Source organism: Thermobia domestica, chromosome 1 (assembly GCF_964235325.1).
Source record: "Thermobia domestica chromosome 1, izTheDome1.hap1.1, whole genome shotgun sequence".
Taxonomy (NCBI): Eukaryota; Metazoa; Arthropoda; class Insecta; order Zygentoma; family Lepismatidae; genus Thermobia; species Thermobia domestica.
Genome location: NC_137454.1, coordinates 367,269,334 through 367,296,400, shown reverse-complemented (window position 1 = coordinate 367,296,400; position 27,067 = coordinate 367,269,334). Strand labels below are relative to the sequence as shown.

General features: G+C 35.2%; 1 protein-coding gene across 1 annotated transcript in view; it reads right to left on the bottom strand.

The window, feature by feature from the left end:
- Window positions 1-17,987, bottom strand: part of Toll-6 (Toll-like receptor 6) — a 299,093-nt gene extending 281,106 nt beyond the window's left edge. Inside the window, exon 1 of the mRNA XM_081730775.1 lies at window positions 13,457-17,987. Coding sequence (XP_081586901.1) covers window positions 13,490-17,221 — 3,732 coding nt within the window. The 5' untranslated portion in view covers window positions 17,222-17,987 and the 3' untranslated portion in view covers window positions 13,457-13,489. The remainder of the gene's footprint in view (window positions 1-13,456) is intronic.
- Window positions 17,988-27,067: the final 9,080 nt, after the last annotated feature.

The window sequence follows — 27,067 nt, the reverse complement described above, 5'->3', positions numbered from 1 at the left end:
GGCCGGGAACACCCATTTTCTCTGAAAAACCAGTGGTAGTCGATTTGTATTGAACTCAGGACCAATGAAAGCCAGGATAAAATAGAAACCGTACTTAGAGGTAGTGTTTCTTTCAGAAAAAAATGTTCCCGGGGAGACACACTGCTTATACGGTTCTATTTATTATTATCTTGTAGACACATTATTTTGGTCTCCTCCAGGGGGCTCTCTCAGTTCCGGGAACAGTTTCCCCAAAAAACATGTCTGGAAGAAACACTGCTTGGTCAGAAAAAATTTAAAAAAATAGTAAAATATATAAAGATAAAATATATCAATGGTAATTAAGAACACATTATTGTTATTATTATTATTATTTAAGTATAAATGTAAAAAAAATATTTAATACACAATGGAAACACAAATATTATTTTTAATTGGAACAATAAGGCGTGTCAAAATTGTATACCAGAGTTTCAAGCAGAAATCATATGCAGTATATTTTCTACTTTTATTTGTGGGTCGTATAAAACCCGTGGGCCACCATTTGGCCACCACTGGACTTAGAAACCATCCGAATCACGTTAGTTCGTAAATCTCTTTTTTTTAAAAAAATAAGGTGAATTACCTCTTAACGAACCCGACCTAGCACACAACTATTTTAATTGGGGAATGTGTGGGCATTACTTTTTGGATCCCACCTTCGTTTAATTTATTTTTTCCTTTCCATCCTGTTGGTCACTATATATATATATATATATATATATATATATATATATATATATATATATATATGTAACTATTGAAAAGGTTTTTCTCTATTTGGCTAATGATGCATGCAACAACCTCTGTCATTAACATAACTCAACAAAAGATCTCAAGAACTGGCCTTTTTTTTTTTTTTTTTTTTTTTTGCTTTTGTTTCAGCATTAGAGAAATATGGATCTACTATTTTAATAGGAGCTAGCAGCTACAAGAATCCATTTTTATTTCGTGTAGTGCTGCTCTCGAGACTAGACGAGAGAAACGTTTCATCGTTTCGTATTGATTCTTGAAAATGCTCGTCTCGGCTCGTTTAGTAAATATAAGTACAATCAGGGACAAAAGTTGCTTTCCGTTTGATCAAATTAGTTTCATAAATAATTTCAGAGCGAAAAGACAATTTGAGTACATTTTTTCAGTAAATTAAAAAGAATGTAATTTTAAGTTATACTGTCGTTGTACGTTCCAGGTATACCACCATTATTCCCAAAATAAATTTTACCAAACGGAAATAACTTTTGTCGTTGACTGTACTAAATTAATGCCTTAATTTTTTTCTTAATACAATGTAGGATTTATCAGAATTCTTCGGCATCACGAGAAGTCCACGAACATTGTGATATAACAACATTTAGGTGGCCCGCATAGTGTAGTCGCTAACAATGTCCTCTTTGGTGCGAGTGGTTCGGGGTTCAATTCCCGGTGGAGACACTCGATCGAACTTTTTCAGGCCAGTCATCCTGAGAGAGGTTATCCTGGGTTTTCTTCATTCGTACCAGGCAAATGCCGGGATGATACCTAACATACAGTGCTGCTTTCTTCCTTCCCCTTCCCTGATAGTCTGATCTCGAGTGACGTCATCGCTCTACGTGACGGGCTAACAGTATCATAGATGCCGAAGTACCAGAAATCTAATTCCTAATTCTAATCCTAATCCTGACATGACCATAGATGCCGAAAGCCCAGAAATCTAATTCATAATCCTAATCCTAACATGACCATAGATACCGAAAGCCCAGAAATCTAATTCCTAATCCTAATTATAACATGACCATAGATGCCGAAAGCTCAGAAATCTAATTCATAATCCTAATCCTAACATGACCATAGATGCCGAAAGCCCAGAAATCTAATTCCTGATCCTGACATGACCATAGATGCCGAAATACCGTAAATCTAATTCCTAATTCTATAACAACATTCAAACTACATTTATTATTGCCGTATATAGTGTCATGATTTGCGTATCTTTTATAAACATTGATCTCATCTTTTCATTGTGTTCGTACAATCATTTCGTCAATGTATAGTTTTTCAATATTATGAATTATATTAACACTGAAACTGTGTTTTGAGATCCCTAAAACTTAACTAAATTAGTGTTGCCAACGAAATTCGTCTCGTTTCGTCTAGATTTTTTTTAAAGTACTTCTCGTCTCGTTGCAACACTGCTTTCGAGTAACGATAAAAGAGAAAAATGGTGGTCATGAAGGAAAAAGTATCCAATACGAGACTTTAACGTATTTACAGATTCCATGGCACCTACATGCTGAAAAAGTTATATTTGAATATTTCCGTTTGTTTATTCCGATGTGCATGGGGTTCTGGGTTCGATCCCATCTCGCGTCAAGTGAACGTTGTGGTGGACAAACACCGTGTGCGTGGGTTTTCTAGGCGTTCTCCCGTTTCTTCTCACTTTCTTCATTCCACCATTTCACTAATTTCTCATCATCACCGTCTCCTTTAGCCTAACCGGCATAATCGTGGGACGTAAAACTCAAACTTTTCATTTTATTTTCATTTTTTTAAAAAAATTCCGATGTGTGTACACTCGTCTACAAGTCATATTCATTAACATATCCGAACCAAGTTTTATTAAACTTAATTTTTAAAAAAAGAAAAAGAAAAAAAGATTCTTTAGAGTGTTCTGTCGAGTTTTCTTCCTGTCCTCACGAATTAGGTTGATTTACAGGAGAATGGAAATCATAAATTCCTATTTTCTCTTAAACGGATGTAAACAATTTCGTTTATATTTCATAAATATTTTATTAACAATTCTATGCTATAGTATAAGTCATTTCTATAATAAAAAGTCCCCAAGGGATAGTTTGGCCATGAGATGAGTTTTTAACGTTCTTTTTTTTCTTTTTTTCAAAAATACGATTCAGATGACTGTTCATATTTCATAATTTAATGTCTCACTAATGACCTTATAATATGAGATACAGTATAACCTCGTTTATCCGGACTAACTGGGACCAAAGGGAATTCAGAAAATCGAAAATCCGGATAATCCGGGTGATATGCATAATAAGCAACATAAATTCTTAAATAAGCAGACGTACCGTTTCAGACGATAACTTTTCACAACATTTGTTAACAAAGAATTGGTAAACTGTCTTCTGTTTCAAACACGTGTAGTACAGCTTTGTGAAGCTTGACAAAAAGCATTCTATGTACAGTATTACCACAATTTATTGTACAATCTATACAAGAGTTGTTACATCCAATAAAAATAGGAGCGAATGTTTGGCGTACTTATAGTTACGTTCTTGCTACCACAGTTAAAAATTATTATGTACGTGAACTTTAAATTTAAAAAAAAAATCTTCAAATCTCATCCAGATTATCCAGAGATTTGGAGCAACGACGACCAGATAAACGAGGTATTGCTGTAAATTAATTCGAATGAAAACATCTAAAACGGTCGGTTTATTCGTGGAGATTTCTTTTGGGACAAGAGTCAAATACAACTAAAGCAATTTTGTTTATATATTTCATAAACATCGGATAAACTTTGTACTCATGTAAAACACCCAGAAGAAGTGTTTTATTCTTGTGGTGTTTTCTTTCTTTTTTTCAGAAAATCTTCTCAAATACAACTCAGGTAATTTTATACATATGACAGAAATAAATATTTTATTAAAAATCCTACAATATGAGAAAAACCGTTACTCATGGCAACATCTACTAGGAGTATTTTGCTCTTGAAATGAGTTTTTTTTTTTTTTTTCGCACGACGTCTCTGAAAGATATGATTCAGGCAACTTTATTCAAATTCCAATGAATAAACATTTCATCAATAGCCCTAAAAATACAGCAGAAATCGTTTCTAATTTAGAAACAGAGAAGAATTAGTTTATGCTTGAGGGTGAGTTTCCTTCAGGCGAAGTTTTTTTTGAAAATGCCATATAATTAACTGTTTTTATATTTCATATATAGTTGTTTTATTAATTAATAACTGCAACACGATTTAATTTACGAAAAGAAAGCGAGAAAATTTTAACATATGGATCGTACCTATTATTTATATTGAGTTGAACTATTATTATTTTAAAAAAAAAAAAGTTATAATGAGTTGAATAAAATTTTCTACAATATGTTCAATAGAGAGATACATATTCAAAATATCAATCAGAAATTTTTATTGCAGAAATATTTATAAAATTTTTCTTCAAATTTTGCTAAAGATAAATATTAAAGCTCACAAAAGAACTTACAAAAAAGATTTGTTAAAATCCCGAAAAGAATTTACTAAAACTAATGTTAAAACCACATAAGTTTTTACTTTAAAAAAATCGTTAAAATTTCGAAAAAAATATTTTAAAAAAATCTTAAAATACTCAAAATAATTTACTAAAGAAGATTTGTTAATCCATAAAAAATATACTAAAAAAATATTTGTTAAAAAATCAAAAGGGATTTGTTAAAATCCCCACACAAAAAATCACAAAGATTTGTTAAAATCACCAAAAGAATTTACTAAAAGGATTTGTTAAAATTCCCAAAAGAGGTCACTAAAAATATTTATTAAAGTAAAAAAAAAACTAAAATAGATTTATTAAAATCCCCAATAGAATTTACTAAAGAGTATTTCTTAATTCATAAATAATACTAAAGAGATTTGTTAAAAATCCAAATTATTTACAGAAAAGGATTTGTTAAAATCCATAAAAGAAAACACTCAGAAAGATTTGTTAAAATCATTAAAAGAATTTACTAAAAGATTTGTCAAAACTACCAAAAGAATTTGCAAAAAAGGATTTCACAAAATCCATTGAAAAACTAAAGTAGATTTCTCAAAATCTATAAACGAATTAATTAAAGAGGATTTGTTAATTCATAAAAATATACTAAAATATTTGTTGTAAAAATCAAAAGAATTTACTAAAAAGGGTTTGTATTCATAAAAGTAACCGAAAAAGATTTGTTAAAATCATCAAATGAATTCACTAAAAAGATTTGTTAAAATTCCCTAAAAATGATTTGTTAGAATCCACAAAAATTAAAATAGATTTGTTATAATGCCCAAAAGAATTTACTAAAAATGCTTCTTAAAACTCCCAAATGAATTTACTAAAATGATTTGTTAAAATTCTCTAAAGAATTTACCAAAGAAGATTTGTTAAAATCCCCTAAAGAATTTACTAATAAAGATTTGTTAAAATTACCTAAAATAATTTTCTTTTTGAAAAAAAAAATGATTTATTAAAATCGCCAAAATTTTACTAAAAAAAGGTTTGTTAAAATCTCGAAATGAATTTAGCTACTAAAATCGAAAATTTTAAGAAAATAATGGGAGTCTATTAATTAATTATACCATACTCTAATTGACATGTTGAGTATCTAATTTTTGGTTGCAATATTTTCTAGAAAATGTTGTTTGTTTATTATTAATGTTATTATCATTTTTAACTAGCTTCACTCCTTGCTAAAAATTTATGAACCGTTTTCTGTTGCTATCTCTGTGAGTATATACCACATTCAAGTCGACCGATTTTTATATTTGCGGACAAATCGTGCGCTGAAAATGGTTCAATACTTTAAGTGGCCGATTGCTCAAGGTGATATTCTTCACAAAATATACATGAAGCGTAAGCCTGTTAAATGAAATGAAATATTTGAGTTTTACGTCGCACGATTATGGCGTCTAGGCTAAAAGAGACGGTGATGATGAGAAATAAATGAAATGGTGGAATGAAGAAAGTGGGAGGAAATGGGAGAACCAGGAGGAAACCAAAGCACAATGAATGAATACCTCTAAGCCAACTGATTTGCACGAGAAATTATCCTTGTTTGCTTGAAGATGAACTGGATTAAAAAAAAAAAAAAAGTTTTGCAAATTTGCTGGTTCCTTCTTCACATTTATTTAATTGTCTCCTTACTGCCTGGAAATTAATATATTCTGTGACACACAACTCCAAAATTTATAAATTTAATTTAAATTTTCTTAAAATTATTGAAATTTTAATGCGCATTCGTTTATACAAAATAAAGCAGATTAAAAAAAAAAAAAAAGATTTGAAGAATAAATTTGTAAAATTAAACCACTAAAACTGTTGTTCGTTTCGAATTTTAAGAAAGTACTTCTTACAACAAACAAGTGGGATGAAAACTGGCTCAAACAGCAACTCAAATAAAAATTGGAAATAGGCTTCATCTGTAAATATTATGTGACAGTTCCAGAGGAAATTTGTGTCTGGAATGGCCAATGATGTCGTGTTTGTGAATTTTTACATGAAATAATCAGAAGCAAAATCAATTATCAGATGAAAATTTTTATTTAATTAAGGAATGTAAATTGATAACTCGTAAGTTATACCAGTAGTTTGTCAACAAGTGTTTGACGACACACTGACGTGTCGCGCAGTCCGGTAGGGTATATCGAGAGATTTTAGAACTTCAAAAAAACACGAACTTTAAAATAATAAGTTAAAATCGATTTTGATACAGTATCAGTCAACGCCTGCAGACAGTAACAGTATTCAGGACTCACAGTATCAATGTGTCACAATGCCGTGGGTCTAATTTAGAGAAGTGTGTCGTAAACCAAAAAAAAAAAAAAAAATGTTGGGTCAGTGAGCTATACCGGTACGTAAAATAATGATTTAAAACAGAAAAATAAATTCCTTATTTCAGTTCAAGATCTCAGAAGATTTTTAATTCTATTAAGATAAGAACTGAAAGCAGGGTCGTGTTTACACACGAGTCAACATGCACATAGAACTTACTTTAAAAGATTCGTGAAGATCCCAAAAAGAATTTACTAAAATTATCTTTAAATGCTCAATAGAATTTACTAAAAAGGATTTGTTGATTCCTAAAAAAAGAAATACTGAAAAAGATTTATTAAGATCATTAAAATAAATTTCTGAAAAGAATTTGTTAAAATTCATAAGAATTACTCAAAAAGATTTGTTAAAATCACTAAAAGAATTTACTAGTAAAAATTTGTCAAACTACTTCATAGCCCACGGCGCGGCGGCAGGTTTTGAAGCTGGCAAATTTTTGGAATCAAATATTGTCCAAGAAAATATATGATTTTCTATTGTTATACGATATATTATCATTAGTAGCAGTACACTATAGTATTTGCTGACCCAGGTCGGCAAAAGTTAAAAAAAAAAGAAAAAAAACACGGCCCTGACTCAAGAGATTCCTGAGGAGAAAAAAAAAAATCAGTGGAGGATCTAGCCCGGAGCCGGAGGGACACAGGACCTCCATTTTTTGAGCGACAAACATAATTGAAGACATTATTTATATTTTTTGAAAATTTATAGTAACCTTTTATTTTTTATTGGAAAATTTTTTGAACATTATAGTTCCGGTTGCAGTTTTCCTATTATGCAGTGTGTAAACAATACTTGAGGTTCACAATGTCAACGTCCAACCTTGCCATAGTATCCTTCCGGAGAGAGTTAAGTTAGAAACTTCTGCACGACCCATAAAAAATTGTAAACTCATGATGTATCCAAGGGCGCTCATCAGGGGGGACATGGTGGGGCGCTCGCCCCCCCGAGAGGAAATTGTAATTCGGAAGATCGAAAACCTAATAGATTTTTTAAAAGAATAATTACATCAAAATTTCAGACTATTTGAAATGTCGCTTATTCTTACCCCCCCCCCTGGAAACCACAACATGGGCGCCCTTGGATGTATCTATCATAGTATGAGTGCTGACTGGTCCCTCCAGTTTTAGCTTCCAGTCCGCCACTGAATGTTTGGATTGAAAGTAGTCATGACTGGAGTTGTCAAGCATTTATTTGAAAGGAGGCGGAAAGTATTAAACTACAAAATACAAGCCTCAACTGATATTTTATTGCATCATTTTTTAATCATTGTGTTTGTTTGTTTGTGGTTAGAGCAATATTTATGTTAAAAACAACCAGAAGCACATTGATTTTTAGTTGGAGAACGTCCTCACGATATGTTTATATGGTGTGTGGAAATATTATTATATGATTGACGCTTATGCAGAGTTGTAATGCACATAGGCGCATGAATTAGGATGAATCAAGTAGCAGCTTTGATCATATTTTCAGTTTTTATTGGTGGTTAATGTTATCGAAGAAAGTATGAGGTGTCTTGCTCGAAGGTAAGATGTCTCTGTAGACAAATTAAATGCATGCTGGTAAAACAAATTGAAATTACTATACCGTATGTCAAAGGAGTATTTCAACATATGCCTGCTTCAATAGGCAACAAAGAAAATTCCATTTTTAGCTAGAGTAAGGCAAAACATAATGTATAAACTCAATGTTACAGAAGCTTCTTACCAAAATTCATCCATGGATTGCATCTGATAATGCATTGAAATGTGGTTCGCTCCTGAGGTTTTATGTATACTTCAATGTGTGCGGATCGATATTCTATTCAGTTGCTATTTCTCCAGATTTTATTCAGATGATCCTACAGGCAGGAGTAAAAGTGAGGGTGATGCGAAAGGAGCTCATTACCCCATTTCCCCCCCCCCCCCAAAAAAATCTATGACGTGCTCCACTTCCTAGAAAATTACGATGGGCAAAGATAGGCACGGGTGACGGCGTGACATCGTCCATCCCGTACCTTTTTCAGATCCACTTTTACCCCTGTCTACAGGTGTATAATAATAATAAATATTACACATACACAAGAAATGCATATGTTGCATGTTATTGATTCAAAATTTAATTTGGCTTCTTAAGATTTTTCCTGTGACAAATCGACAGAAACGCGGAGTAAATTTATATTATTGTTAAGACTGCGCAAAAGTAACTTCTGCTAATTGAACGATATAGTAAACACAAAGTTTTTCGAAAACTGAGATTAATATATATATATATATAACTCTGGCTTCTATATACATGGTGTCTCAAAAGTCCCCTGGCATAGGGCAACTAACTCTGATAATATCAGATACAATAAAATATATGATGTTTTCAATCTAAAGTGAAGATTTTTTTTTTTTTTTTAAATCGGACGAGCCGTTTGGTCTGTACGCTGTTTATGCACCCAATGTTAAATGAAAATGCAACGTTGCCATTTACTTGGAGATGAGGGAAAGAAGGAAGGAGGGTACGGAAAGTGGACACATTTTGTAAGAGTATGGTGAATAGGGGCATGTTTGAAATGAGGGTTGATCATCGTCACGTTAGCATAAAAGACAGTAGTGAATCCAGATAAGTAGCAACGTTTCATTTTCATTTAACATTGGGCGCATAAAGAGTGTACAGCCCAAACGGCTCGTCCGATTTAAAAAAAAAAAAAACTTTATTTTAGATTAAAAACATCATATTTGGAGAAGGTTTCTAATCTTACATTTTGTTGTAACCCTGATAATAACAGAGTTACCATATGTCAGGGGATTTTTGAGACACCCTATATATATATAAGAGTTTTTCGTAAAATGGGATATATATATTCACTTTTACGGCTTTGTGATTGATATCTCAAAACCGAAGCTTATTGGCAGTGTAAAGAAATCCTGATTGGCTCACATGTAGACCATACAAGTTTATGATGAACATAATCGTGTTTGTTGCTATTCTCTGAATTATCCCATTTCACTTTTCTTTCTGCCAATTCTTTCGATCTTTATTTCAATTATTCTTTAGACTACAAAGGATATCCTCAGAAGAATTGACTTGATTTTACACTCGATTTTCTTTTTCAAACATTTATTTTGCTCTCGGTATTTCTCTTGCCTCGAAACTTACTCCCTGTATTGTTGTCCAGAGAGAGAGAGAGAGTAGTTGGATGGATATCGTATAACTCTTTTAAGAAAGAAACCATACAATGTTCACAGAAGCAAATTTTTAGAGGCCTACAGTGTCCTAATAGAAGGTGGTGTGACGAAATTAGGTAGCACTACGAATATGTTGGAAACGAATTATCCAAGATAGGTGGTTAATGAAAAAAAATATTGGAAAAACCTTAATCCAGCAATGGACTGACAATTGTTGATAATGGTATGTATGTGTTTCAAATATAAATCATCCTCATCACTACACACATATGATCCCAATTCTCATTCGGAATATCTGAGCACTTGAGATAAAGAAATAAACGCTTATACCTTGTTCTGAGAGATCATATGTTTAATCCTGTGACTGTAAGAATTTCTAAAAACAAAGATACTTAAACTAAAATTTACTGTTCCTGGGTATAACTTGTAAAATTTACTCTTATATCTGGGTATAACGAACGGTTCTGCAAACTAGAAATATTTTAAGAACCGGTACTAGCGAACCGGTGCGAACCCGCTGAATAGCCCCACTGCATGTAACACTAAATTAGTGTTCGAGATCTAAGACCGTGGTGAATTGAATTTCAGTTTAGCGTCCCTTTCAGCAGCGAGGCTATGTGAGACGTGGACCTACTGATTAACGTGGAATCCAAACCACATGAGCTCCCGCCGGGAATCGAACCTGGGTCTAAGGGCGCGTACGCTAACCACTTAGCCACGGAGGAGCTCTAAGACCGTGGTGAAATAGTGTTGCCCACAAGACTCGTATTTTTTTTTTTTTTTGTCTCGTTTCCAACTTTTTAAGTACCGGTACTTCTCGCTTCAACTTCTGTCTCGTCTCCGAGACGAGATGATGTGCAACACTATGAGTATATGCCGTTGTTTACTCTTTACTTGTGGCTAAGATTCAAACAGGAGCGGGTTTAGAATTTTAATTTTGAATAGGCCCGCTCATTCCCTTATGGATACAAATATACATTTGATTGATTAATGACATTAGAAAATTATTTTTACATTAGTGGTTGATGCTATTTGTTAAATAATTATCTATTATTAGTATAAATAGTATAAAATATATTTACTCCTTATTGTATATTTTAGCGTTTATATATTTTTCAAAGGTTTGGGGTAGACCCGTGCTTACCCGGCCTACCCGCTAAAGCCGCAATTGGACTCGTTATAAACACACATTCGTTAAGAAGATCTGAGTCACCATTCCACACTACTAAATGTAACTATTTCTACAAATTCTTTATTCTTTCTACGCTATGAAAGCTTCAAAGTATATTATACAGAGTATAAGGATCTCAATGAGCCCAAAGCATTCAATCATAAACGTAAAATTTCGGCCCAAAGCATTCAATCATGAACGTAAAATTTCGGCTCAACACATTCAACCATAAACGTAAACTTTCGGCCTAGGGATGTGCACGAGACGAGTCGAGACAGAATTTTCCTGACAAATTTCGAGTCGAGACACAGCTCTTCCAATAGAAAAAGTATACATTTTTCGAGTCGAGACATCACTTTTACAGCACATTTTCGAGACGAGACAGCCTCAAATCTTGTCTCGTGCGCATCCCTATTTCGGCCCAAAGTATTCAATCATAAACCTAAAATTTTGGTCCAAAGCATTCAATCATAAACTTCAATCATAACATTTGTGTTTAACAAAAGAGTCCACAAAGATTCTGCATACGCATATCAATCATAAAACTACATGTGTCAGTGTAAAAATTCATGAGTCGTTTCCGAGAAAACTGAGTTTTTTTATAAACCTAAAAAATGATGATGAATTAGAAACACACCACCTATCAAGGTGAAATTGATACTAAAGTATGGAGTATAATTTCATCAAGATTTTTAAATTACGATGCTAGAAAGACGATAACACACAATAGACCATGATTATAGTCACAAACAATTATCATTATAGGCCTACTACTTTATATTTTTAATTTTTTGTTTAACTAAAGAAATATCCATAGTACGAGACATATATATATATATATATCCGTCGATAAATGACGTTAAGTTCAACAAAGCTTAGGTGCTATGACGGTAGATTCTTATGCGTAGTTTTTGAGGAAAAATCGGAAAGCAAATTATTATCGGTCTAAAAAATATCTCATTCATTATCAATAATAACTGACTTTTTTTTTACTGTACTGGAACAGATTATGGATTTACTTATATAGACTACTGCATGTGCAAAAAAAAAAAAAAGAAAAAAAAAAGAAAGAAAGAAAAGAAAGAAAGAAAAGAAAAAGAAAAAACTTAAGCAGTAGGGTCTACATAGAATCTATTGTTTTGTTCGTACTCAGCTATGACCTAAACAAAATTGTCACTAAGAATTTAACCGTTTGTACGTAATTTTCTTGAATAAAATAAGAATTACATCAGCTGTAAAAAGTAAAAAAAAATGTCAGTCTTAGTTGAATTGTCTGTTGTTAGGGGCGCATTCACAATAAAACTATACTTCTTTAAAGGGACCGCGATGGCTCAGTGGTAGAGCGTTCACTTCTGGTGCATGGGGTCCTTGGTTCGATCCGAGCTCGCGCTGAGTGAATTTTGTGGTGGACAAACACCATATGCGTAACGTTTTCTCAGGGTTCTCGCGTTTTCTTCCACTTTCTTCATTCCAAAATTTCCTTCATTTTTCATCATCATCATCGTCTCCTTTAGCCTAGCCTACATAACCGTACGGCGTAAAACTTGATTTCAACAAAGATTTCATTTCATTTTTATACTTGTTTAACAAGGAAATCATTGATGTAGCATGAAAATTTGATCGTACACTTCATCTGTACTCTCTCTGTACTCAATCTAGTTCTATCATTGTCTTTCTGAGAATATAGATGGAAGTATTTTACAATTACTTATATTGTCTTTTGGGGGTACAGAATAATACCCATTCAATACTACATAGATGTAATGGCTTGTGGTAGTGGACCCCTTCCAATAAAAATTTCTGGATGCGCCCCTGACTGTCGTACACGGCAATTGTTTTTGCATTATTCACTTTTTACGTCACTAAATATTCCAACACTTGATATAAAAAATATTCATGTGAAAAAAAAAAGTCAAAAAGATAAGTGAATATTAAAATTGAATATTATTTGAGTATGCACTCTTGAATACTTGTGTGCGCCGAGATGGCGCTCTTTGTCATTCCTACCATAGTTACGCACCGGTACTCGTGTAAAAAGAAGTACAATTACGTAAAGTGCAACAAATGCATAAGGTACGAGTCGTATTGCTATTTATTACAAAAATAAATAAAATATTTTTAAAAACTAACTTTAAAATACTTTAGAATTATATAATTGCTTAACCAAATAACGAAAGACACCAAGTTCACAATGCAAGTTCAATCCATGATATCTAATGGTAAATTATAATCTTATATAATGAAAAATATTAGACACAAAAGAAGCTTATTGATTCCAATTTATATAACATGTTAAAACATGTTTTAATGTATTTCAGAATATATTTAGTTTTAGTTCGTTGCTACATTTCTTTTCCTTTATAGTCAAGAGTTTATTTTATTAAGTTATGGTTTAATGTGAAACCAGTTATTCTTTAATTCACCTCGAGGGAAAAAAATTAACAAATAAATAAAATGCAATTCTGCTACCATCTTTTGAACAAAATACCACAATAAAATTAATTTCAAATAAGATTTAGAAGAAAAAAAAAACATAAACTTACCTGTATATTAGAAAAGGATGGAACATGTTCCTACTATGCCCACAGGGGCTGTGGTAAATGTGGTGGATCCCGATGATGATAATGTAGCTTTCCAGACGGACTGGGTTCGAACTGCGGCGCTGCATAAACATTCACTGCTCTTTGGTTGTTCTTAGCGTCCGGCATTGCAAATTTCAGTTTCTGCCAGAAAAATTTGTCATTCCAATGTACGCAGGTGTTAGTTTTTAGATACAGTCTTAGATCAGGATCTAAGTCCCTTTGTGGTATCTCTCCCAATACCACAACAATAAGTCTTTTCTTGCGGTCTTTGAGCACTTCGTGTAGAGCCGACTTAAATTCGAATCTGCACCATTCAGAATTTAGAAAGTTTTTCGAAAGGACAATAATAGTTCTTCGACTTGATTCCACGGCTTCTACAATTGTGTCAGCCACGTAGGTACTGACATTGAAGTCTCTGTAATGCAAACACAACCTATACTGAGGGTCTCCCTGTTCGAGCTCCGGACACAACACTTGGGTTACAAAAGCTTCGTCCTTGACGCTATAGCTCACATATGCGTCAAAAAGACGATCTTTGTCCTCTTCAAAAGTTGTCTTGTAGCACATTCGAACCCCGCACCTTGAATATATCCACACACGAAGCTCTTTTCTGTAGTAGAATGCTACGCATACAGTTCCCACTGCAAACACAAAGACACTAAGAGTCACTAATAACAATGGAAGATAGTCATTGATGACTTTGCTCTCAACAATTGTTGTTGCAGTGTAGGCAGAACATGAGGATGAATTGAAATCTGCAAGTGGAGGGCCAACAGTGTTTGTTTGAGAATATACACAAACGACTCGGTCAGCATCTACAACTTTGGCCAAATTCCCTTGAAGCCAAGCGCGAAATTCGTGCAAGTATCGGCAATCACAGGACCACAAATTTCTTTCTAGGGCAATTTCCACCAAGTACGAATTGGAACTAAAATACCATACGGGGAATGTAGACAGCCTATTTCCGTCTAGACGAAGAACCTCCAACAACTTCAATTCCGCAAAAGTTCTATTGTCAATAAAATGGATCTTATTGTTATGAAGGTATAATTCTCGTAAATTTTCCAAACACTGCAGTTCAAAGCCTCGTAACTCCTTCAAGTGGTTATTTTCCAAATGAAGGCTAGTTAGTCTTTTGAGACCGCTGAAGGTATGGTTATAGATCACGCCCACGTTGGAGTTATTCACGAACAACACTTTCAGATTTTTACGGCCAATAAAAGAATGACTGGAGAGTTCTCCGAAGTTGTTGCCATCCAAATAAACCTCCGTGGCATCCATCGGAATCCTGCTTGGCATTTGGGTGTATGCCATATTGGCACACTCGACGATATTGGCGGACCATGACTGGTCGTGGTAGCAAGTGCAATTTGTCGGACATGTCATCTCACAGTCGCAGGCGTCGAAATCACAACAGTGACAAAGTGCAAAGCAATGTGTTTTGTAAGTACACAAAAACTGTGATGACTCGGCTTCCACCAGAGGGATAAAGGTTCGATCTCGGTTGTACAGAAGTTTACAATAAATGCTTTCAAGGTCCATTACCTTCGGATGTTGTCGTAAGTGATCCAATTTGTTAATTCTCTGCAGCCATTCCATTTTGCAATCACACTGGAATGGGTTTCCACCAATATAAAATTCTGGTAGGGGTCTTTTAGGGTCAACAGGTGACAAACGTAAAGCATTCAAATCCATGTTGACAATTTGATTAGCATACAAGTCCACACGAGTAAGGTTGATTTTCTTTAGGAAGGTGTTGGGTTCAACTCTTGTGATTAAATTGTCATTGAGAAACAGAAGTTCAACGCTATCAGGAATTGATGATGCACTTACACTTGTAAGTTTATTGAAGCTAACATCCAACGTTTGTATTCTGAGATCTCCTTCCTTCTGGAAACGATTTCTTAACTCACGAATGTAGTTCTTATGAAGATCAAGCCACTCCAAACTACGAGGAAGCAATGCATAATCAAATTTTTGTAGGCGGTTATCCGAAATATTTAACCACAACAGATTAGGAAGATTGACAAAAAGCATGTTAATATCTGTTAGAAAATTTTCATCCAATCGAATTGCTTGAAGGTTTTGGTTTTGATCAAAAGTGCCAGGTTCAACGTAATCGATTAAGTTCCTAGCTAAATTGAGAATTTGTAAAGATGGAAGTTCTGCAAAAGATTTCTTGGTTAAATTGGTGAGTTTGTTACCAATTAACCGAAGACCATACAAATTATTCATACCTCGAAATCCAGGTTCATCCAAACTTTTGATAACATTTTCGCCCAAGTCCACAGTTCGAAGCAATCTCATGTCGTGTAAAGCCGTTGGTACTTGCGACAATTTGTTTCCATTCAAGTTCAAATCTTGCAAACCACTGCAGTTTCTAAACGCCTCTTGGTGAATATCCGTAATAAGATTGTTGTCCAAAGACAGAAGACTTAGAACATAGAGTCCATTAAGAGAATAAGCATCCAAGTGGGTAAGCTTATTATAAGAAAGCACAAGGGTATGGAGATTGTTCATGGGAGAAAACGTATCCGGAACGATTGACTCTAACAGATTATGTTGGAGATCAAGAATCTGAAGGGTGTACAAATCACGGAAAATAGAGGGATCCAATTTCGACAGCTTATTGTGAGCCAGATTAAGAAGCACAAGACGAATAAGACCAGAGAACGTTTCGCTATTGATCCAGTTACTTGTCAACTGGTTTCGCGACAAATCTAATGCAAGAAGATGCTGAAGGTTTGAGAAAAGACCAGGAGCCAAAACACTAATAGAATTATTCTGAAGATAAATCTCTTTAATCTCAACACAGTCTTGAAATAATTCGGGCGGCAGGGCGACAATTTTATTATTGGACAGATTAAAAATTACAAGAGATTTCAAACCAGCTAAAGCGCGATCAGCAACCATCGCGATTTCGTTGTTTTGAAGGTAAAGTTCTTTTAACCGTCGTAATCCACTTAATCCATTCGTTGGCATTACGGCAAAATTATTCCAGGACGCATCTAATATTTGTACATCAAGATTACAGTAATGAAACGAAGACGAGGAACCAGCATTTCTAGTACTACCGGGATCTGAACTACCGCTTCCTGCTTCACGGAATCCCAGTTCACCAATTTCTTGCAATCTATTCCAACTTACATTCAACAACACAAGGTTTGATAGTGGACAAAATATATTTTCAGGCAACGTCCATATATTATTATGACTAAAATCCAGCCTTTCTAATTGTCGAACCATCACAAAACTTTCGCTTGCGACTTCCAGACTCATCGCCGGCCATTCCGTGTTAAACGTCCGAACCGTGAGGTTTCGCAGATCCCACAAACCGTACAACGCCCCGGCAGGCCAGCGACCTAGCTTACAGAAATCAAGGCCAAGTTCTTTTAGTTTGGCAAGGTGAGAAAAACTTTGGTTTTCTATGGAACTTTGATAGAGTAACTCTGCACTACATTCTATGTGTAACGAAGTTGTATGTTCTGTAGGTATGATACTGAAATTTGTTGTGTCAAACTCACTGTTTACTGTTCGTAGTTTACACATCAGAGCCACCTCCTCTTTGATTTCATCGCGAATTGCCCATTGACAGTCATCTGGAGCCTCATATCGGATAGCTGGCGCTCCAGAAACACCGGACACTTCCAGAGAGAGCTGAGGCAGGATGATGAGGATGGTGATAACGGTAAGCATGGACGCAACTCTTTCGAGTTGCGCCTCCATGTTCGACGAAAGCTCGTCGACACCGCTGTGCCGCGTTTTATAAAAGAAAAATGATTATTTTGGCGTCGACGACGGTCATCCGAAATGCAGCGGCAGCAATAGTAACCAGTCACTGGAATGGAAAAGCAATAATAGCATTCTATCGTGATATCAAAGTCCTGGAAAAGGGGGGCATCATTAGTACTGCACATTCGAGCTTTAAGTATCACATTCGTTTTTGTCTTGCCGCGCCGCACAAATTTGGACAACACATTTATATATTTCTTCGGGTGGGGCTTTATATCTGATTCCTTTTGGACGATTCAAGATGAGAGGATGAGACGCAAGAACACTTAAATTTGGAAAAATATTTCGTGGACCTCCAGTGTAAGGGTCGGAATCTCTTTAAACACTACCATGATTTATCTCCCGTCTTCTCTCATATAGCACAGCGGGCATCAAAAGCAACAGCGCCCACTATCACTAGAAGTACACACTGCAGAACACTCACAAACACTAAATAGATTTATAGATATATATATATATAGGTAAAGGCACACACATATATATTCACTCACACAGATGTACACGGGGAACTGAATGACAGAGGGATTTTATACACGCGGTGCGCAGCGACGGGGGGATACGAAAACACGACTCACGAGGCGAGACACCTCCTACCGTTTGACTTGCAGCTAACACACAACTGAAACTAAAAAGGGAGCCTCGATAGCCGCGTGACTCGATCCGGACCGAATGGCGGAGCACGAGCAACCCTTACGACGAGAGCAGCCGAACTCACCCGAAGTAAATGGAAATGTTTCTGAGGCAACGAAACGAAACGATGTGATCCGAAGAGAAACGGAGGCGAGGCCGAAGTATCCATCTACTCCACACGCAGAGAATCAATCAGCGTTGCTAAGTCCGTGCAAAATTTTGCATTTCTTGGAACTCAAATTCTCTTCGTACTAAGTCGGGCTGTTCATAGCACATTCTCACCTTCTTGGCAACTGAGAAATGGACTACTAATTTAAAGTGGGATCGTAGGACTTGGAACCAAGCTCAGTGGTAGACAGCTTTCTCTGGTGTGTGGGGTTCCTGGTTCGAACCTCGGCCAAATAACTTTGTGGTGGACAACATCGTGTCCGTGGGTTTTCTCGGGGCAATCTCGTTTCTTCTCACTTTTTCATTCCACCAATTCTTCTATCATCATTCACTCGCCTTAATCATCGTCTCCCTTACCCTAAAGAATATAATCGTAAGACGTTAAACTGAAATATTTAATGTTTGCATTATTATTATTATTATTATTATTATTATTATTATTATTATTATTATTATTATTATTATTATTATTATTATTATTTTCCTTTCTTCAGGAACAGAATACGTTAACATATAGCCATAAAGAAATAATCTGAATACTTAAACGTATTTTTTATATTCAAAAAGAGAGAATCGATTACAAAAGGCTGCTATTTTTTCATAGAAAACTATATTTTTATGTTGTTTCTAGAGCTCTGCCGAAAACTAGATACTAAAACTAGTCTATTTATCTATTAGGCAAGGCCACTAAAGCAGTCAAACGAGAGGAGGGCGACCAGCTATGTCACAGGATGGTGTATGTACAGAAAATTATAAATTAAAAATCTCGAATAAATAAATCTTTCAGTTTTACGTCCATTAGGCTAATGGACACGAATGATTAAGGCAAATGAATAATAATGGAAGAATTGATGGAATGAAATTGTGGGAGGAAACGGGCGAATCCCGAGAAAATCCACGAACACAATGTTCTCAACCACAAACGTACTTAGTAGAGGATCGAACCGGGACCCCACAAACCAGAGCTAAGCATCCTACCATTGAGCTACTGTGGCCCTCCCTGAAATAAAGAGATAGATTACAATTATTAATTGGAGCAGTGTGGCTCAATGGTAGAGTTTTTAATTATGATGGGAGGATCTCTGGTTCGATTCTCGTGGTCGACAACATCGTGTTCGTGGATTTCCTCGGAGTTCTCTTGTTTCCTCCCACATCCTCTTTCTACCAATTATTTCATAATCATTCATTCTCATTACTCTTTCGCTTCATTTAGCCTACAGGATATAATCCTGGAACGTAAAACTGAAAATTTCTTTTCTTTTTATTAAATTTACTAATTATAGTATATATTTAATTAAAATATATTTATTTTCAAATGTCAATTAACTAATATTCCACCGAAACTGATTGTTGTATTTTGTTAAAATTTTACCGTTTTATTTCAGCACCGGATCTGTGGAATCCGAACAACTACTAAAATTTTAATACTCCACCACCGGGGAATCGAACCCGAGAACACATGCACAAAATTCGGAGGCACTAGCTACTCGACCAGCGACAAGGCTAGAGTCGGCCATGAAATGAGACAAGACATATGGCTCTCAGATTTTCCAATATGAGACACAACTTTTATGAAACCTTTCCGAGACTAGACACAACCTTCACGATACCTTTTCGAAACAAGACACAATTTCCTAAAACCTTTCGAGACGTGACAATTTTTATGAAACCTTTTAGAGACAAGAAACAACTTTCACGACGAGCTATACGTGATACAACTTTTATGAAACCTTTTTCGAGACGAGATACAACTTTTATGAAACCTTTTTCGAGACGAGATACAACTTTTATGACACCTTTTCCAGACGAGACGAAACTTTCATGAAATCTTTTCGAGACGATGCACTTAGGGATGGCCACGAGCGAGTTTTGCTTGAAACTCAACTCGACTTGAAACAGATATCTTTGAGCTCGACCCCAAAACACCATTTATTATTATTATTATTATTATTATTATTATTATTATTATTATTATTATTATTATTATTATTATTATAGATCCCTATAACAACAGCGTGTAAAAATATGAAAGATAGGTAATTTGTATCTGAATACTAAAAACTAGTTGTTGACTGCCGACCTTGGTACTCGTGAAGTGTAGAAGCCAAGGACATAGTTCATGAGATTCTGGGATTGAGTTTCGGAAGGGGAAGTATTCGGGCTCGAGTCAAAACTTGTTGAAAGTTATAGGTTGCCTGCCAAACATGTTCAAAACTATTCGGTCCGGGTTTAGGGTTGTCAACGGTTGGAGCAGCTCGACTCACAGATCATTGACTAACTAGCCGAACCGAGAAGTGAGCTGAGTCAACAGCTCACCTAACTGAGCCGGCTCGAGCCGTTGGCTTAGTTGAGCCGAACCAAGCGGATGGCTTATCCCAACCGAGACAGTTCGAGCCGATTACTCACGCCAAGCAAGCCGCTCGAGCTATTGGCTCAGTTGAGCTGAGCCGAACTAAGTTCGTTATAGAGACGAGATGAGATGCGAGCAGTGTCCTTTCTTGTGAGCAACAGTAAAAGTATTCCACATTATTCGTTACACTGCTTACATTTCTCATGACTTTCGCTTTCCAGTCTAATCAGGTCATGATTTCAGAAGGATTAAAACGAGCTGAACGAGCGAGCCATTTATCAAACTCGACTCAACTCGAAACTCGACTTCAAAAACAGTGACTCGTCTCTAGAACATTACCTTTTACTCGACTCGTGCCCATTCCTAGATACATTACTTTCATGAAAATTTTTCGAGACAAGACACAACTTTCATGACATCTTTCCGAGACGATACAGTTTCAAATCTTATCTCGCAGGCTACCCTCGTTATTTTTATGCACTTGAACCCAGGTTCAATCCCCGACGGGACCATTGGATAAAAACCTGGATGATGGTTCTCCTTTGAAAAGCAAGTCCTATGTCATATGGCTTTAGCATTAAGAGCGGTGTTAAACTCTAATATATTTATTGTCTTTGATGTGGCGCTGCTTTAGAAAAATCTCTTTGAAATTTTCAATCAAGATTGCCCACAGCAGGATTCGAACCTGGGGTGTGCTGATTACAAAACAAAAACGAAAACCGTTAAGTGCACCGCCTAGGCAAAGTGAGAGAATATTCTTCCTAATATATATATATATATATATATATATATATATATATATATATATATATATGTGTGTGTGTGTGTGTGTGTGTGTGTGTGTATTTCTGGGTTAGTGCTTAAAACTCATTTAACTTACTGTGAACACTCTGTACAGATTGGAACAATAAAGAGAAATTACTTGGCAATGTTCAAAAATTTTCAGCTGACAGTGAATTAAATTTTACTTTTTGCTTGCTAACAATAATAAAAATCACGTAGCTGCGAATAATAATAATAATAATAATAATAATAATAATAATAATAATAATAATAATAATAAAATAATAATAATAATAATAATAATAATAATAATAATAATAATAATAATAATAATAATAATAATAATAATAATAATAATAATGTGTATTTTAGTATAACGCAAGCATGTAGTGATTAACTAGATCTAACATACAAAGTCAAAATAATGGTGTATATATTTTAGTGTCCTCTTGAATATGAGAAGACAGGGGTACCTTTCTAACATTTTCACAGTGGAGTCCATGCATTCTTAACTACACAACAGATCTCCAGCACTGTTTTAGTGTTGGATGATTCGTAGTGTAAAAACTATAAATTGATACAATGATTGTACGCACACAATGAAAAGTGTTTATCAGGCTTTAAAGATACACATGTCATTACATAATACATTCCAGTAATAAATATGGTTTCAATGTTGTTATATCACATTTTCCGTGTACCTCTTGTTACGCGAAAGAATTCTTTTAAGTTCTAGATGGAATTAAGGAAACAAAATCACGGGATAAGTTTCGTACATAAATTTATGAAGCGAGACGAGACATGAAGCTCTTTTTGAGAATCAAAACGAGAGAGACTACTACAAAATTTACGAATTGAGACGGGAAAACATTATTCCTCGTCTCTTAGGAACCATTAATTGCGGGAAATCCCGGGAAAAAATCTTGAATGAAAGAAGCATGTTCTTAATACAATCCTCAAAAAACTCACCTGGTCTGCAAAGACTCCTTTTGTACAAAATATCACTTTTTATGTTCATGGCGGTGTGGTAGACTCGGGTTCGATTCCCGGTTGCACGTTAATCAGTAGGTCCACGTCTCATATAGCCTTGCTGCTGAATGGGATGTTAAACTCAAAATCATTCAATCAATCAAATCTATATTCATGGTCCACTTACCTCACATTATTATTATTATTATTATTATTATTATTATTATTATTATTATTATTATTATTATTATTATTATTATTATTATTATTATTACTACTACTACTACTACTACTAGCAGTAGTAGTAGTAGTAGTACCGGTAGTAGTAGTAGTAGTAGTATTAGTAGTAGTAGCAGTAGTAATAGCGGTAGTAGTAGTAGTAGTAGTTGATTAGATTAGATTAGATGTAATTTTAGCATCCCCTTCAGCAGCGAAGCTATATGAGACGTGGAGCTTCAGCTTAACGTGAGATTCAAACCAGATGAGCTCGCGTCGGGAATTGAACCTGGGTTTCCCACGCCAAAAGACGTTTACACTAATCGCTTAGCCACGAGGGAGTTCAACATAGTAGTAGTAGTAGTAGTAGTAGAAGTAGTATTGTAGATACAAGTATGGAATTACTGGAAAAGGGTGATAAATGTCAACAATAACCAATGGTTGACTGTCATGTAAAATTTGGTCAAAATCCGTCAACCTGTTTAAAAGAAGCATAAAGTCCAGTATGTACGTAATACGTTAAATTTCTCAGAGATAATGGCGCCTCGCTGGATAACCTCCTGTGTAAGGTTGGCAACTATGACAGAGAGTGTATAACCTGCGATGCGTCTCATTCAAATGCTAGCAAGATTCGCTCATTCTATCTCTGTCCAACCAAAGCGGGGCTCGTTGTTTCACTAACGCTGCATGTATACGTATCTTCGGACGCTTTGGCTCAGAAGAAATACGTGGTCCGACGTCTACTGATAGACGCTACAGAAGAGAAAAGGAAAGCATTCCCTTGGCGTTTCTCAAGCCTTTACGCAGTTCTTTCCTAAAAGAAAACAGAAAGGAAAAAAATTGATGGTGGGGTACTAATTAATGTTTTCACAAACGTCCTTCTGCTTTTATCACATCTAATAATCTTTCTTCTTCTGAACTATTTGAACTATCTTTCTTCTAAACTTCATTCTTGATTCCTCTTTCCACTTTTCTTTGATGAGTGATCCTCTTTCTTTTTAATTTATTTTCTTGATGTTTAAAAAGAAATATTTTCCATATTCCTCACTTATTATTTACAATCTGTAAGCAAACGTCTTTCCTGGGTCTTAATTCAGAATGTAGATTAAAAGAGAAGATTTCTCTACAACCATTTCATTCCCCGGGCATGTATCCTCTGCTGTTATGTAAGTCCGTCTAACATAGGGGTACAGCGGGTTGCATATAGATAAGGCATTCTTTTTAAGCAACCATAAACGGTAATAACAACGGTATCATACGCGATTAGGTTGAGTTGATTTTTTTTTTTTTTTGCGTTCGTATGCAGCACCACGGTTATGAAGAACGGAACCACGACCGAGTAGTCAACCCAGTACAATTGGCGGGTACACAGACCACCAACACTTACAGTATAGACTGTTTCCCACCACACTATATCGCTTCCAAGAAAGTAAAATTATACACTGGTCCTGGCAAGGAAAAAAATGGTAGTTTTCAAATTTATTTTGAATTTTCAGCGGCAAGATTACATGAAGAACTTGATCTCCCACTAAGAATCGAAAACATTTCTTTTGTGACGAAAGCGTATATTAACCATATTACCATGAGCCAGCTCTCTAAGAATTTCCAGAAAGACTTGTAGGTATTGTGCTATGCTGAGTAGGAAGTGATGATTACGAGGAAGATGAGATGCATTCGAAATGTGAGTGTAGAGAAGAATAGAGAAACAGGACATGCTTTTATCGAGCATGTTAAGTTTTTTTCATGAAGTGGAAAGAATTTTTTTTATAGCGTATGAAATGAATTCGTAAGATTCGTAGTGGATGTTTATTTATTTACTTACCGGCTGAAATGTCTGTCCTTCGCACAGGGAGAATAGGTTTTACGGAGAGCATTTGAACTCCTTCTCCCCCTTAGGACACGCATTTCAATGAAAATATAATGATCAAAATCCGTAAAATAATCTACTTTTGGGGTAAATCATTGAATCCCCTACCCACTTAGGATACGCCATTTAATCAAAGTGGCATGAACCCAGATTTAAGTAGTATTAACTATATTCCAATTTTTCTTCGAAACCGTTCAGCAATTTTTCAACGACTCAAGCACTCAGTTTTCATATCCCATAATGAAGGCTACTGAACTTGAGGTTATAAAATCTTCCGAGTATCATCAATCAGCTTAGCGACTCCGAAAACTATGGATTCAAAACAAATTTTTGGTCAAATTTTTCACTTTGTCTCACCCCATATGATAAGGGCTGAAGGTCGACTTAAACAGCATCGGAAGTGTCACTATTTATGTCAGCGACTCCAAAAAACTATGAATTCGAACTAATCAGTCGTTTTCGATTATCTTTACATGTCTCCTTCTTTCAACCCCATCCCTAAGGATGCTAACTGAATCATACCCCCACAGTACTTACTAAGATTATAAGTTGCATGTGTACTAAGTTTGGTTGAAATTGTTCCACGTGTTCAAGAGTTACGCTATGCTAGACACACATACACACATACAAAGAAGTAAGATTATTATTCTGCAGATTTTTAAAATTATCCCTTTCAGGAATGCAACCGAAACTTACTCACTGTGAGATGGGTTGCATATCTTCCAGGCCTACAACAATAGTGTCATATTTTTATAAAAATATCAAGCATCAATACGATGAAATGTTTAAAACAACTCAAACTTAATATTGTACATGGGGCTATATCAATTTCATATGAATTTAAACAATTCGTACTTTTCTTACCAGTTTTATTTAGACCCTATTTATGCTCATCTAACCGTAAATTCAAACAAATGGATTTCTATGACTTCACAATGGCTGCACAGCACATATCGTAAAGTCGTGATTCTTGGAGGCTCGGTGGCTCAGTGGTAGAGTGTTCACCTATGGTGCTTGGGATCATTGGTTCGATCCCAGCTCGCGCCGTGTAGACTTTGTGGTGGACAAACACCATACTCGTGGGTTTTCTTGGGCCTCTCCAGTTCCCTCCCACTTTCTTCATTCCACCATTTCACTCATTTCTCATTCTCACCGTCTCCTTTAGCCTAACCGGATAACCGTGGGACGTGAAACTTAAATATTTAATTTTTTTCGTGATTCTAACTTCACAAACAGCTAATAATACTATATATGTAGGCCCAGGTGCGGATCCAAGAGGGAAGCCCCCTTTGACGCTCAGGTAGACACTGGATAAAATGGGTTTCAATCCTGCTTTACACCGGATAAAACGGCAAACTATGGTTTAGCCCCTCCTTTGATCATATCCTGGATCCGCCACTATATATATATATATATATATATATATATATATATATATATATATATATATATATATATATATATATATATATATATATATATGAGTACACAGTGGCGGATCCTGGATATGATCAAGGGAGGGGCTAAACCATAGTTTGCCGTTTTATCCGGTGTAAAGCAGGATTGAAACCCATCTTATCCAGTGTATATCTGAACTTCAAGGGAGGGGGCTATACCCCCTATAGCCCCCTTGAATCCGACCTTATATATATACACCTGAGTGTCAAGGGGGGTTATATCCCCTATAGCCCCCTTGTATCCGCCACTATATATATATGTTTGTGAAGTGAGCTAATATTGCTTTATTATTCTGAAACAAATAAAATATTCATATTAGTATCCATATTTGTTTGGTTTGCTTTTAGTGTATGTAGTGATGAGCAAATGCACGACTAAGACCAAGACCGGGTGGTCTTGATCTTGCTCTTGCTCTTGCTTGCAAGAGTCTTACAAGTCTTGCTTTTAGGAAACCTATGTTTTTCATTGGTAAATTTTACTTTGGATATAAGAGATAACAAATTCTACAATGCGCCAATAGTAACGGAAACACAATGTATGTTTCTAAATGTAATATCGTTTACCTTCGTGTAAGTATGATGACAGTGTACAACATAAGCGATTACTTTTATTTTTTCAATGTGTTCCCACGCTTCATGACTTACAAGATAAATCACAACGTTTTGTAATTTTTTAATAAATTGTTTAATAGATTCAATATTCTACTGGTTTCCAAACTGAGGAGGCTACCCCTGAAACGCATGAAAGAAAAACAGGACGGCATAGATAGCATGAATTGCAAAATAATTTTTACACTGTAAAGGCGTAAGATTTTTTCTTCACATCTACGATTCTATGATTAGTTAATGTTTGTATTGGACAAACTTCTAATTAAATATTGAGATTTTGTTTTACTGATTCCAATATGTAGTCCTCGAGGCAGAAACATGGATTTTATGCGCTGAAAAAAATGGAGGCTTTCGAAATGTGGGTATAGAGAAAGAAAGGAGAGAATCAGCTGGGTTGTATGGAAAAAGAATGAGAAGGTGTTAGAAATAGTGGAGAAAACAAGAATTTTAGATGTAATTAAGAGAAGAAAGAGGAATTGGTGGGGACATTGGCTGAGGAGGAACTGTATTATGAGGGACGTGCTAGAGTGTATGGTGGAAGGAAAATGAGGGAAGGGGCGAAGGAGAATAGTTGAAGGAAGGTATTAAACAGAAAATTGCTACGTCAAGTCAAAGAGACCAGTTGAGGACCACCGTACATCGAAGCTTCTCAGTTGCAGCAAGTGACCTGCCAAATAGTTATAATGATGATATGTTTAATAATATTGACCAAAAAAGAGAAAGAAAAAATT